Source organism: Grammomys surdaster, unplaced genomic scaffold (assembly GCF_004785775.1).
Source record: "Grammomys surdaster isolate TR1022 unplaced genomic scaffold, NIH_TR_1.0 126198, whole genome shotgun sequence".
In the NCBI taxonomy this organism is placed as follows: domain Eukaryota; kingdom Metazoa; phylum Chordata; class Mammalia; order Rodentia; family Muridae; genus Grammomys; species Grammomys surdaster.
In genome coordinates this window covers 5422354-5436280 of record NW_021621003.1, presented here as the reverse complement: position 1 = coordinate 5436280, position 13927 = coordinate 5422354, and the positions used below count along the sequence as shown (strand labels likewise).

General features: G+C 41.9%; 2 protein-coding genes across 3 annotated transcripts; one reads left to right on the top strand and one right to left on the bottom strand.

Annotated features, from left to right (window-relative positions):
- Positions 1-3981: 3981 nt before the first annotated feature.
- LOC114613350 (PHD finger-like domain-containing protein 5A) lies at positions 3982-4879 on the bottom strand. The gene has a single exon (XM_028758628.1). It carries the CDS (start codon positions 4845-4847, stop codon positions 4515-4517), a length of 333 nt encoding a protein of 110 aa, XP_028614461.1. The 5' UTR covers positions 4848-4879; the 3' UTR covers positions 3982-4514.
- Positions 4880-11312: 6433 nt separating this feature from the next.
- On the top strand, positions 11313-12758 carry LOC114613293 (poly(rC)-binding protein 2-like). 2 transcript variants are annotated; one of them, XM_028758548.1, is made up of 2 exons: positions 11417-12105; positions 12199-12758. In XM_028758548.1, exons 1-2 carry the CDS (start codon positions 11527-11529, stop codon positions 12571-12573), a joined length of 954 nt encoding a protein of 317 aa, XP_028614381.1. In that variant the 5' UTR covers positions 11417-11526; the 3' UTR covers positions 12574-12758. The 2 variants fall into 2 exon arrangements, with proteins under 2 accessions (XP_028614379.1, XP_028614381.1); XM_028758546.1 differs by having other exon boundaries at positions 11313-12758.
- The last annotated feature ends 1169 nt before the right edge of the window (positions 12759-13927 follow it).

The window sequence follows — 13927 nt, the reverse complement described above, 5'->3', positions numbered from 1 at the left end:
TCCTGCTCTACTAGAAGCTGCAGTTCGTTAAGGGAGATAGGTTGATCACATAGCACACACTGACATGCCATTGTGGGAGAAGCAGTGCTATTTGGGAGCCATTTCTGCAATACGCCCAGAGCTTTGATTGATGTGGTCAGGGGCCTGTAGCTCATTTGCTTTAGAGGGGTCATGTGAGATCACAGGTAGGAAGCAACCTGCAAAGAGTTTCGCCCACTGGAAATGAGTGGTTCTCATTGTCCCCTTTATCAGTGGCATGTGGCCTTTCTCCCTCTTGTTCCTTGCATCACAAGATGGTCTCAACCTTTGCAGATCTTGGTTCACACCAACAGGGCCTGAGTAGCAGCTTGTCAGTCCCGTTTCTGTGAGTGCTGTTGGAGAGTTCTTCCCTGGGCTTACATTCTAGAGCTGACTAGAGGACCAGCAATGTGGGAAAGTCTTCTCACAGGTTGGGGCTTAGTTTGACAGATTTGAGGCTTCAAGAGAAAAATTTCTCCAACTACCTCAACATAATCATGACAAGTTCTGCTCCCTAGGATTTTCTGTCCCCAATGTTGGAGACACATGGGTCTCACTTGAAATATCCAGTGTGTATAACCTAAATTCAACTGTTCATCCAGCATGATGTCCCCATTGCTTTCTGCTCACTTATGATGTCTATGGTGTGTATGTGTGTGTGTGTGTGTGTGTGTGTGTTTGGCATATGTATCTATGTCCATGCATGTGTCTATGTTGGTGAACAAAGCTGGTCTGTATTCTTTGGCTACCCTGTCCCCTCTCATGTGGAGCTTACTGTCTCGTCTCAATTCCTCTGAGCTTTATTTGCTCAGAGAGAGGAAGAACATGGTGACTTTTTCTTGATTTTTATGCATTTTCATTGTTTTTTTAATTAACATGTTTTGGAATATGTTAAAAAGTCAAACAATACAGCTTTTCTAAAATTAAAAAGTGTACTTCTTTACTTGACCTGCACAGAGGCATGCCCCTGGAAATTCCTGGTTTGTCTCACCCTAAGGATGCATGGAGTCCTACTGTGCATCCTTCTGCTGACATTGCGCTGCTGACTATAACATGTGAAGAGTTGTGTTTCAGGACAGATTGCCCCTCAGAGTTGTGCAGAGTGCTGCATTTCAGTAAAATCCCTGCATGTGAATTCATTAGCCTCCTGGCTGACATCAGGGCTGTTTTCACATCACATGAACTGTAATGTGTTGAAAAGTTCCTGGGTAATGACCATGAGTCACTGTCTTCCTCTGTTGCTACCAAGATCTTCAGTGCAGGAGCCAGGGTAGGTTTAGTGAGGGTAATGTGGTCGTTCAACTTGAAGCTTGCTAGAGGCTTTGTTTGGAGCCCTCTTTGTGTGAACTTGTTCTTTTTGTCAAAAAAAAAAAAAGCTGTATTTTGTTTTATAATTCTTTGTCTCTAAAAAACTTACATAGCTACTCATTTGTGTGTTTATTGTGGATTCTTTTATCTGTCTCCTAACAACATCTTCTCTGGCTCAGTTTACCTTCTCCTTGATAAGCTGTCACTAACTGTCTTCTCAGTCTGCTAGCCCAACTCACTTTCAAGTGTAGGGTCATTTAAAGGGCCAGGCACATAACATCTTTCACATTACATTTACTCCCATTTGTTTTAGCTACTAATTGCTCAGTTTTTGTAGCTAATTCCAATGTCTTTTCCAAGGTTCTCAGGTGTCTTGTGTGCCCTTTCTGCCCATCTATCCAGAGCATATCCACAAGGGAAATAAGGACCTAACAGGGATGCTTCTCTTTCTTGTAATTTGGGTTCTGCTTCATGAACCTTCTCATTTCCTGGAGCACATTATCTTCTAACATCTTGTGCTTTGGAGTTCCTTTTTGAAGTCTCTTAGTTCATGTCCCCAGCTCTGTGAAGTTCTTGCTTATGGTTGCTTCTTGGGCTTTCAGGATGTTTTATACAATATTGATTCTTATTGTACTGCTCATTAGCCTGTTGTTGATCGGCACTGAGGCCTTTCCATAGGCCTGCCAGTGGTTAGGTGCTGATGTTTTCTTGTCTATGCTTTGCTGGATGGCTGGCAGGATGCCATGATTGGTTTGGCTCTCTTTGCTCTGTTTGGGTCAGTGTCCGAGGTTTTCAGAAGATCTGAGCTTCATTAGTCTTCATGGTATCAACAGCTTTTCATTTCCTGTGTTCATATTAACAAATCGATGTTCCCAGCACAATATATCACTGACTTTCATTCTGATATTAACACATGCTTATATGTTAATTTAATTCCACATTTTTTCCATAATCCAGTGACTTTCAACCCGTTGTTCATTTTTGTTAATATTCAGTAAGATTAAAGTTAACAGAACATTATTTAGACTATCTCTGGGGAACTCTAATCTTTTTTGCTTTATAAGCACTTCTTTTAAGGTGCAATTAGATCTTTCTACAACAACTTATCCTGTAGGCCTGTGTGGTATACCTGTATTGTGGCTTATATTATAATATGCAAAGAATTCTTACTGGAGACATATGAGGTAACACTGTTACTAATTTGTACAGGTATCCCCATAATTGCAATTACTTCCAGTCATTGTGTAATTACAAAGTCAGCCTTTTCAGAGCTCAAAGCATTTGCCCATTGAAATCCTGAGCATATGTCAATGGTATGTGCACAAACTTTAATTTTTCAAATTCTGCAATGTGAAACACATCCATCTGCCAGATTTCATTACACTGCACTCTTAGAGTTACTTACAATGTGTAATGCAGTTTGATTATACAAAAAACAAGTAGGACATTTTCTTATAATTTACTTGGCTTGTTGCTAAGTGAAATAAAAAAATTTAAACTGTTACCGTTAACATGGTATTTTTCATTAAATTTTGAGGCTATTTTGGACAAAGTCTGAATCTCCTTGTAATGTTTGAATCAAATTACTTAACTCATGCGAAGTTACTTCAATGGTGGGGCATATCTAATATCTCCAATTAATTTTTGAAAATCATGAAGAACTTGCAACTGATCTTTTCTGATCTGTATCATTTATGGTTCATTTTTTGTTGATTCATTTTAAAGCCAAGTAGTGGTCAAAATCTTTGTATTTTTTGTAACTTAAGATTACAAAATTTTGTATTTTTGTAATCTTAATACCCCAACAAGGCAAAATTCTTTTTGTTTGATCTGAATCAGCCAACAAAATATCATTCATGTAATGGTAAATAATGGATTGAAGAAGTTGCCTACAAATTATTTCTAGCGCAAAATATTGACATAATGTTGGACTGTTTTAACATTTCTTGCTGAAGAACTTTCCACATTGATATCTTTTTGCAAGGTTGAGAATTATTTATTACATGTAGGCACTGTGAAGGCAAATTTTTCTCTATCCTGCTCTTGCCAAGGGTATAGTGAAAAAAGAATTACTATCATAGGCCATGCCTTAAGTAGTAAACATGTTGCAATGGACCCATTGGTTGGATTACTCTATTCACAGCCCTCAAATCTGTCAACCTTCTCCATTTCCCCAATTTCTTTTTCATAATTGCAGGGCTGGTAGAGTATCCTATATGTTGAGCCTCCATCTGCTCTTGTACCAGCTGTTCAAATATCAGAAATTCTTCTTGAGTTAAGGGCCACTGCTCTACCCACAGGCTTGTTGGTCAACCATTTTAAGGGTAGGAACATTGTCATAATTTCAGAAGTGGCTCCTCTTATAAATTTGGAATCTCAATTCATGTTGTGTCTTGGTTTTGGACAACTGCACAATCTGAGGTTGTTCTGGATAACATTTTTTAATACCTTCCACTGGAGCATCTTCCATCTCAACCCTTATTTTAGGGATTGTGTTAGGTATTGAGGGGCTATTTATCTGAGTTCCTCACTGTTGTAATAGATCTTGCCCTCATAAATTTAAGGCTACATCAGGCACATAAGGCCTCAACTTTCCTATTTGACCTTCTGGTCCCATACTTTTAAGCCCCCTCACACATTTTTTTTTTCTTTTTTTTTTTTCCAGGAAACACACATCAACTTTATTAGAATAAAAGAAACTTCCAATTTATAAGAAAAATAACATGAACCCAGCACTACTTGGTAGGTGTCAGGTCCCATTACTGTTCTGATGGCACCTGGCCACACTGAGGGTCACAGGATAACCTCATCATAGCTGCTGCAAGACCACACTTCTGACATGACAGTTTCATCATCAGGGCTGCACAGACTTGTTTTGAAGCTTTTGAGTAGAAAGATCAGTGTGGAGAGCAGAGCCTTGCTTTTCCAACTAAAAACAAAAAGGAAACTAAGGACTAAGCGGGCGACATCTCCTCCAGGCTGCTAGAGCATTCTATGGGCACTTGATTCCAGATTCCACCTCAGGAACATGGGGAGGGAAAGGAGTGGCAGGGGGCCAGGACACTAGCACTAGCAGGCTGCTCTGGTGACACTCAGCTCCCCCGTTCCCTTTCTGCTGGTGGTAGTAGGCGTCTTTTCTGGCAGCAGCAGCAGCAGCTTGATGGGGGAGGAAAGGAGCCACCCACCCATCACCTCTTCTTGAAGCCGTATTTTTTGCGTTCATAGAATAAGTCTGTCTTAGAGCTCCCCAAATTGACAATCTTTGGGCAACCGTCTCTATCCTTCTCCTGAATGGTGCACTCTTTACAATAGTAGGCATCAGAGACTCCGGGACCTCCACAGATCACACAGCGGCCCTGGTAAGATCCATAGTTACACTCATCACAGATGCGAACCAGGGTGCAGGGACGCACATAGGAATCACAGATCACACATTTGCCATCACATTTTTCACACAGTCTTCCGATAGCCACACCTGCCTGCTTGCGGCAGAAAATCAAATCTGGATGATGTTTAGCCATAACTCTTTTCCAAGCCGGCGGCCGGAAGCTTTGAGAACTCCATTTTTTTTTTTTTTTTTTTTATTTGAGACAACTTTGCAATTCCTAGAAACTGGGCATAAACCTTTTGAAGTATCCATTCTGAATCCCAAGATTTTTGTGAAATAGTTACATCAACTTTTGCAGCCACCAAACCTATTTCAATGTCATTCATTTGTAACTTTAATTTTGGCCTCTGATTGTCAACAACTGTTTACCAGGACAAACACTTTTCAGTACTTCCAAACCCTCCAGGTATTTCTACTGGAGCAGCTTTGCCTTTGATATAGGGAAACATAAACAGCTGAGCAATACTAACACATGTTAAATAATATATCCTTTTTAATAGAGGCCATTATTTTAAAGGGGCATCTTGAAATCTATTATTTCCTAGATGTACAATGAATCTTTGTAGAAAATTTTTAACTTAGAATTTTTATAGAGAGTGTAAGATGTTTATCTATTGTATCTATTGTCAAGTCTAGAACAATGCTCCTTGTAGAAGTATTAGATCTGCATTTCTTAGTATGTTCTATTTGTTTATTTCTTGACTGACAAGAGGGAAACTGCTCATGCATTTTGCTGTGCAGCATCGAGGTAGCCCCCCCCAATATAGTTTTCTGATGGCAAGAAATTGCCTTGGCTATCTCTCTTGGACCTATGTTCATTGATCCAATGGTAATCCTTGCCACATCATCTGCACCCTTCTGGAAATCTGCGCCTTCCAGAAGGCCAGATTTCACAATTATATTTTGGAAGGCCATAGCCCTTAGAGATGCCTTGTTCACAATTTTGTTTCAAATGTCCATATTTCCCACAATTACAGCACTGGAAGTTTGACATGGGAGACCTCTAGCTATAGCTTGACCAATTATATTAGCAGGGTTTATGTTTGAACCAATGTCATTCATACTCTTTATCCATTCATCTCTGGGTATTTCCTGTGCCTTTAGCGGTCTTATCACTTTTTACACTCTACATATTCATTTTTGAATGCTAGGGTCTCTATCAACACTTGTATCAGGATATGATAATCTTATTTACTGCTGAGATCAATCTTTGTAAAAAAGCAATCAATGAAGGCTTCTCGAGAGTCTGGGGTGATTTCTGTAAATGATGTGGCTTTCTTTCCTGGCTTGTCAACTTTGTCCCATGCTCTCAACGAATCATTGTTCTATGATTGCATCTTCAAGTTGAACCTGTTCTTTCATATCAGCATAATAACCTTTTCCAATCAATTAGTCCCTCACCAAATTAATTCCTCTTGCTCAATTGTGCTGTTCCAAATTCCTGGCTTTTCTTCACCATGACAACCATTGCAATTAAGGACTATCCTCTAATACAGCTGTTACCAATTCCCTCCAGTCTTGGGGAACAAATCTATTCTGAGTAGTCCAATTAAGGGCTTGTTTCACCTAGAGTACATGCATAGAATAAACTATCATTTACTTATACTGCTTTATACTCCTTATACTGCTTTAGGTCCTTCATTTCTATGGAATGCCATCCTACTTCATCAAAACCTTGTGGATTATCCTCATTGGCAGGCATATACTACATAAGTGCTGGGATTTCTGTTGGTGATTTATTGACCAAGGACTTCTGTGGGTTTGACTCTAGTTCTGGAAGAAAAAAAAAAGGGTTTCATCTGGCCATTCTTTTTGATTTCTTTGATTTGATTGTCCTTTGACACATTTCCTTTCTCTTTCTACCTGGGGAAAACTCCCTCCTGAATTTGTCATTGGAAATTAACATATTTGTTCTTCCTTTACTTGATGTTCTCTTTTTTATTCCCAAGCTTTTCAATTTTGACCTGTATTTTTTCCAGTTGCTTAGCCAGAGTTTTAACATTCATTTTTTAAATTATTATTGGATATTTTCTTTATTTACATTTCAAATGTTTTCCCATTTCCAGGGCTCCCCTTCAGGAAACTCCTATTCCATGCCCCCATCCCCCTGCCTCTACGAGGGTGCTTCCTCACCCACCTACTTCTGTCTTTCCACCATGGCATTCCCCTACACTGGGGCATCGAACTCCCTCAGGCCCAAGGGCTGCTCCTCCAACTGATGTCCAACAACGCCATCCTCTGCTACCTACACTTCCAGAGCCGTGGGTCCCTCCATGTGTATTCATTGATTGGTGATCCAGTCCCCAGGAGCTCCAGGGGTCTGGCCCATTGACACTGTTGTTCTCCCCATGGGGCTTCAAACCTCCTCAGCTCCTTCAGTCCCTTCTCCAACTCCTCCATCGGGGACCCCCAATCCCTGCTCTCAGTCCAATGGTTTGCTGTAAGCATCTGCCTCTGTATTTGTCAGGCTCTGTCAGAGCCTCTCAGGAGATAGCCATATCAGGCTCCTGTTAGCAAGCACTTCCAGGCATCCACAATAGTGCCCAGGTTTGGTTTAACGTTCTTATAAATTAGCTCAAAACAAGGAAAAGCAGGAAAATGCTGCTAAAAATGATGCAGGGGGTGTTTCAACAACAGCATCCATAAACACCCTGCCAGCTTTTTCAAACAAAATATCTATCACTTTTTTTCTGTTCCTCTATCCTACTTGAAATAAAGCCTCCCATTCTGCTAGCCACAATGGTGGCCAAATGTCTTTTAATGTATAATTGGTTTTTTTTTGGTTTTGTTGTTTTATTTTGTTTTGTTTTTCTTCCTTCCACATTGGCTGCCAATTTTTTCTTTGGTTTAAAAAAGTGTTGCTTTTTGTTTAATAATTCTTTGTCTTTATAAACTTATATAGCTACGTTGTTTGTGGGTTTTTCATGGATTCTTCTTTTGTCTGTCTCCTAACAGCATCTACTCTGGCTCAGGTTCTTCTGGATAAACTGTCACCAACTGTCTTCTCAGTCTGCTAGCTCACTTCATTTTCAACTGTTTCTTAGCTTCACTCTTCAAAATATCTTCTTTACTCTTTTCTAGCCCTGCTCAATATCTTCTTTCTTCTTTGTTGACATACTCTTCTGTCTCCAGAACCCTACTTCTCCTCCTCCTCCTTCTCTGTCCCTTTCCTTTCTCACTACTCCCCTCCGTCTCAGCTTCTGCTGGACTTTAGACCCTCTTCTGTTCCCAGAAGTCCAAGAGCCAACTGTCACTGAAGAGTGTAGGGTCATTTAAAGGGCCAGGCACATAAAATATTTCATACTGCAGGAACTTTTTCTCATGTAGCCCAGCTTAGCTATGCAGAGGTTGTAACTAACCTGTAGTATTTGTGAGACTCTTCATGGGAAACGTTCATGGATGAGGAAAGAAGTACAGGCCAAGGGAGCAGATCCTGGCTGAGTCTAAGAGCCTTGTGTACAATAGAGGTCCCACTACCTCCTCATTCAGCAGGAAAAGTGCTGCAGCACAGCAGTCTTCCTCTCTCTCTCTCTCTCTCTCTCTCTCTCTCTTTCTCTCTGCGTGTGTGTGTGTGTTTTTGTGTCCCCAGATGTGGGTGAACACGATTTTGACCATGTTGTGTGCATGTGTAGTGGTACCTGCTTGTGTAGGAGTTTATGGTACAGGTGCTTATATATACAAGCGTGTCTGCATGTGTTCGTGTGTGTTCGTGTGTGTGTGTGTGTGTGCAGGCATGCACTCATTTGTGTTTCTGCATATATGTATGTTCAATTGTTTACAAAATATCCTAAAGGTGATAGAGACCAATGTTAATTAGAAAAGTACTCTGTCAGCTCACGTGACATCTATGAATCATCAAATACAGCAACCCATCATTCTGCATGTCCACCTAGCTCCCTAGAACAGACATAAAAACTGCTCTAAAGTCAGATTTTTAAATATTTGTAGAGGTAAAACTATATATGTGCATTGAAATCTGTTAGGGGAAACCAAAGGAAAATGGTACATGAAGGTGATGAAGAGGCGGCTGGGGCAAATCCATTTGCACAACAGTCAGTAAACACCGAGTAAGTGTGTATGTGCCTTCTCTGCTCTTGGTGATAGTGACTGCCCAGTGGAAGGTCACGGGGCTCATTGTGTCTTCTCAGCATTCTGGATTGTTTTCCTCATTGCCTCCTGCCTTTTTCTTTTCAGCGTTGCCTAATCTTGGTTCAGTTAACTTTGGCCTTGGAGTTAGTCCTGGATATTATTATTTGAGAGGCTGAGTTGCTTGATGTTGCATCTGCATCCAGAAGAAGTCCTATAGCTATGCTGAGGCGCAATAACAGGACTGCCCCAGACAGCCCCTTAGGCTCATGGTAGTCTAAAGCACTCACCCTGTGTTCTGTCTGTGGCACTCTGCAATTGCTGTTATTAAAAACTATTTGATCTGAGTGAAAATCAGCCTCAAGGAAACTTGGAGAAATGAGGACCTTCAGATATTGCTTATGGTGTCAAACTGGGTAGCCCTGTGAAAAGCCATGTACAACTCTTCAGAAAGGTGGACTGTAGTCCTCATTGACCCAGTGACTCCAGAACAAGAAGAAGGTGTCCACAGAGAAACTATGGAACATCAGGGTTGCAGTGGGACATCTCAGAGCAGCTCTGAAAGAGAAACTACCCAGATGTTCATGAGTCAAGGAGTGAAAAAGTACAATATAGTGCAGCCCTTCCATGGACTATTGCTCAGTGTGACATAATACAAGCAAGCATTTGGCCTTCAACTAGTCAGCCTTATCTTCCTCAAAATAACACTCACTTTACAGGAGGAAAACTTTTATTTTGGCTCCTGGTTATGGAGATTTTTTAGTTGCCTGGGCTTATAGCTTTGGTTCCAAAGTCAGGCAGGCTATGGAAAGGGCGCTGTTTTTGGAGGAAGTTGCTTACCTTGGAGGAACTGGGAAGCAGTGAGTAAGAACAAGATGCTGGTCCACCACCATCCAGTGGTCCTGTGCTGGCAAGCCAGCCTACATTTTACAGTCTTGGGCATATGCTAAGCAGACATGGGTAGCTGGCCATGACCCAAGGTGTCTACCTTTTGTTCATTAGGTATACAGGGAAAGCACTTATTGACTGAGATGTCTGTATCTCATGCTCACTATATTCTTACCCCACCCAAGAAACTATTGGAGAAATGTGATATTTCTTTGTTTATTTGTTTGTTTTCTCATCCAACACAGTGTGTAGTTCATACTTCAGTTTCTTGTAGTTTTTGAAGCTGAAAAAAGTCTAGGCCTACATAGCATCTGACACTATTTTCTTGGGATACAGGGAATGACCTCAACTGAAAATTAATGCTAGATTGTCCAGCAGAATAGAGCTGATTCAGTCTCTGCAGTTGACATGGCAGACCATCAACAAGTCCATGTCCCTTCCTTCTCCAGGTCTAAATCCTCTAGCGTGAGGATTTAGCACAGCCCAGGATGAGAGCTCCCTCAGACAGAGCTGCTGCTGCAGGAGCACTGAGTGTGCACAGCAAGTAAGCCACCATTGCATCTATTCCCCAGCAACCATGGCAATCCTGGTGGGTTTTCTTTCTTTACTCTGGTTTGCTATGTACAAATAGGCTCTGATTTTGTCTAGCCTGTGGCCCAGCAACAGGGCTTCTGGGTCTGATTGCCTTTCCTTCACAGACAGTACCCTTGAGAGAACTGAGAGGCAAAAGAAAGCCACAGATAACTTGAACACAACATTCTACACTCCTTAGAAAAAGACACCTCCTGTAGCTGTGAACTCACTAGTGAGGCAAATCCCAAATTAACTCTAGAGGATGCATGAACCATGAAGCATGAGTCTGTTGGCTAACTATTTCAAGGGAAAAGAAAACATCAGAAATTAGCTTGATATAGAGAAAACCATAGACAAGTGTTACTCAGAACCTTGACACCCACCAGCAAGTGGTCCCAATAAGGGGCACGACAACAAGGAGATGGTGAGCACAGTTCCTCCATCAGGCACTTTGGGAAGCTGACTGAATCCTCAGCAGTCTATATGACATGAGATATCTGTGATAGATTATATTGATGTCACACTGTGTTTTAGACAGACTATACCGAAAAGCATCATGTTCTCTCTACAGAACAGTTTTGATACTACACCACATCACACACATGATGCTGAAGTTAATGCTCTACAGACATGACAGCAGTCCCTCACTCCTCATGTTAGTAATTTGTGCTTCCATAGGAAAAATCACTGTGTATTCTTAAGTTTCGTAGCCTGAACTAAAGTGACTGGTCCTGAGGAAGGTTTTATAGAGGACCTCTATGTTTTATTTGACAGTTTTGGATAGGCAGGTTCTCCCCCATAGATTTTTTTGGGGGGTCTCATAAGCACACACAGGCTTGTGTTGGTGAAAAGAATAACATAGTGGCCAACACATTACAGGATCAACCTGCTGTGGACTCTATTCTTTTTCACAGGTCAAAGGCTGTGTATCAAAGGCTGTAGCTTTTCTTTCCTTTAAAAATAATATTTGCCCAGACCAGCAGAGGCAGCAGCCGGAGCAGCCGCAGCCTGCGCCCTCTCCCGCCCGCCCGCCCTCCGCCCGCCCCCCCCCCCCCCGGCGCCCTTCCCCCCCTCCCCCCCCCCCCCCCCCCCCTCCTCCGCCCGCTAGCGGGGCCCCCCTCGCCTTCCCGCCCGCCCCTATTGTTCCGCCCCCGGCCTCCCGCCCTTCCCCTTCCCGCCCGCTCCCCTTTTCCCCTCAGTCGACTCGCGCCTCCAGTGACCAAAGACTTGACCACTCAAAGTCCAGCTCCCTGTAACTGCTAGACATGGACACCGGTGTGATTGAAGGTGGATTAAATGTCACTCTCACCATCAGGCTACTTATGCATGGAAAGGAAGTTGGCAGTATCATTGGAAAGAAAGGAGAATCTGTTAAGAAGATGCGCGAGGAGAGTGGTGCACGTATCAACATCTCAGAAGGGAATTGTCCTGAGAGAATTATCACTTTGGCTGGACCGACTAATGCCATCTTCAAAGCCTTTGCTATGATCATTGACAAACTGGAAGAGGACATAAGCAGTTCTATGACCAATAGCACAGCTGCCAGTAGACCCCCGGTTACCTTACGGCTGGTGGTTCCTGCTAGTCAGTGTGGCTCTCTTATTGGAAAAGGTGGCTGCAAGATCAAGGAAATAAGAGAGAGTACAGGGGCTCAGGTCCAGGTGGCAGGGGATATGCTCCCCAACTCAACTGAGCGGGCAATCACTATTGCTGGCATTCCGCAATCCATCATTGAGTGTGTCAAACAGATCTGTGTGGTCATGTTGGAGTCCCCCCCGAAGGGCGTGACCATCCCGTACCGGCCCAAGCCCTCCAGTTCTCCAGTCATCTTTGCAGGTGGTCAGGACAGGTACAGCACAGGCAGCGACAGTGCGAGCTTTCCCCACACCACCCCGTCCATGTGCCTCAACCCTGACCTGGAGGGACCACCTCTAGAGGCCTATACCATTCAAGGACAGTATGCCATTCCACAGCCAGATTTGACCAAGCTGCACCAGTTGGCAATGCAACAGTCTCATTTTCCCATGACCCATGGCAACACCGGATTCAGTGGTTTGGATGCATCTGCTCAAACTACTTCTCATGAACTCACCATTCCAAATGATTTGATTGGCTGCATAATCGGGCGTCAGGGCGCCAAAATCAATGAGATCCGTCAGATGTCTGGGGCGCAGATCAAAATCGCAAACCCAGTGGAAGGATCTACTGATCGTCAGGTTACCATCACTGGATCTGCTGCCAGCATTAGCCTGGCTCAGTATCTAATCAATGTCAGGCTTTCCTCGGAGACAGGTGGCATGGGGAGCAGCTAGAACAGAGCAGATTCATCCATAATCCCTTTCTGCTGTTCACCACCACCCATGATCCATCTGTGTAGTTTCTGAACAGTCAGCGATTCCAGGTTTTAAATAGTTTGTAAATTTTCAGTTTCTACACACTTTATCATCCACTCATGATTTTTTAATTAAAGTGTTTTAATTCCTTTCTCTGTTCAGCAGTTACGCTGAGATATCCATATTTAGTTTTATAAGCTTCTCCCCCTTTTTTGTTTTTTTTTTTTTTGGCTCATGAATTTTTGTTTGTCATGGAAATGTAAGAGTGGATTATTAATACATTTCAGTTTAGTTCTGTAATGTCAGGAATTTTTCAAAAAAAAAATTAAAAGATGGACTGGAAAAAAAATAAAAATAATATTTATTTATTTATTTATTTATCTGATGCTTTATTTATGTGTGCATGCACATGTTACATTCTGTTTGTGAACACAGATGATAACTTGCAGGCGCTGGTTGAGAGGTTTCTTTATCTGTTTTTCTCTCCATTATTTCCTGAGGCATGATTGCTTGTGGACCTAGGAGCTTGCCCTCTTATTGTCTATCTAGGCATCTTACCCTGAGGATCCTGTCTCTGCTTCCTGAACCTTCCATTGGATTAGAGGCAAGCTTTCACATCCATTCAAAATCTGGTACTCACACTTTATGGCAAAGTACCTTATGCAATGAACCATCTTCAATCAACAGTCAGATACAGATTAATGGTTTTGATTTTATTCTTTTTCAAGTCTATACTATACTATCCAAAATCTATACTAACTGTAAATCATTTATATTCAATGGATATATATACATATATATGTATATATGTATTTCATATAACATAATCATATATTGTCTTACTAATTTTTATTCAACTCATCTACTTTATATGTTTCTTACTTTGAATATCTGATATACTTGACACTACCACATTTTCTTCTTTGTCACACATATATTCTTTTCACTATTATTTAATGGATACTCTGGGGAGTTTGGCATGCAGTCTTGGCTGGCACAGACTACTAATAGTAAAACTTTAAGTTGTCTCAACATGGAGCCCTTTTTGCTTAATGTTTCTCTACACCACCCCCAACTCCATTTCCTTTTGTCAACCTCAGACTATGAACAGCTCTTGCTGGGTTTGAAGAAGCATGCTTCTCATGTTTCCATTTCTTCCTTTCACACCCAAGATTACCCTTCTGCCTCTGGTAACTCATGATTCCTGCATACCTACATCGGCAATCTGAATGATTACCCTACACTGGGTTCTTACAAACCATCAGTGACTTTCTAATGACAAATTCCATAAACTTATCTCAGTCCTCCTTTCTCCTGATCAGTCTGCAAGCCC

Coding starts and splice junctions, on each gene's coding strand:
- LOC114613350 (XM_028758628.1), bottom strand. CDS start 4,847: ATGGCTAAACATCATCCAGATTTGATTTTCTGCCGCAAGCAGGCAGGT.
- LOC114613293 (XM_028758546.1), top strand. CDS start 11,527: ATGGACACCGGTGTGATTGAAGGTGGATTAAATGTCACTCTCACCATC.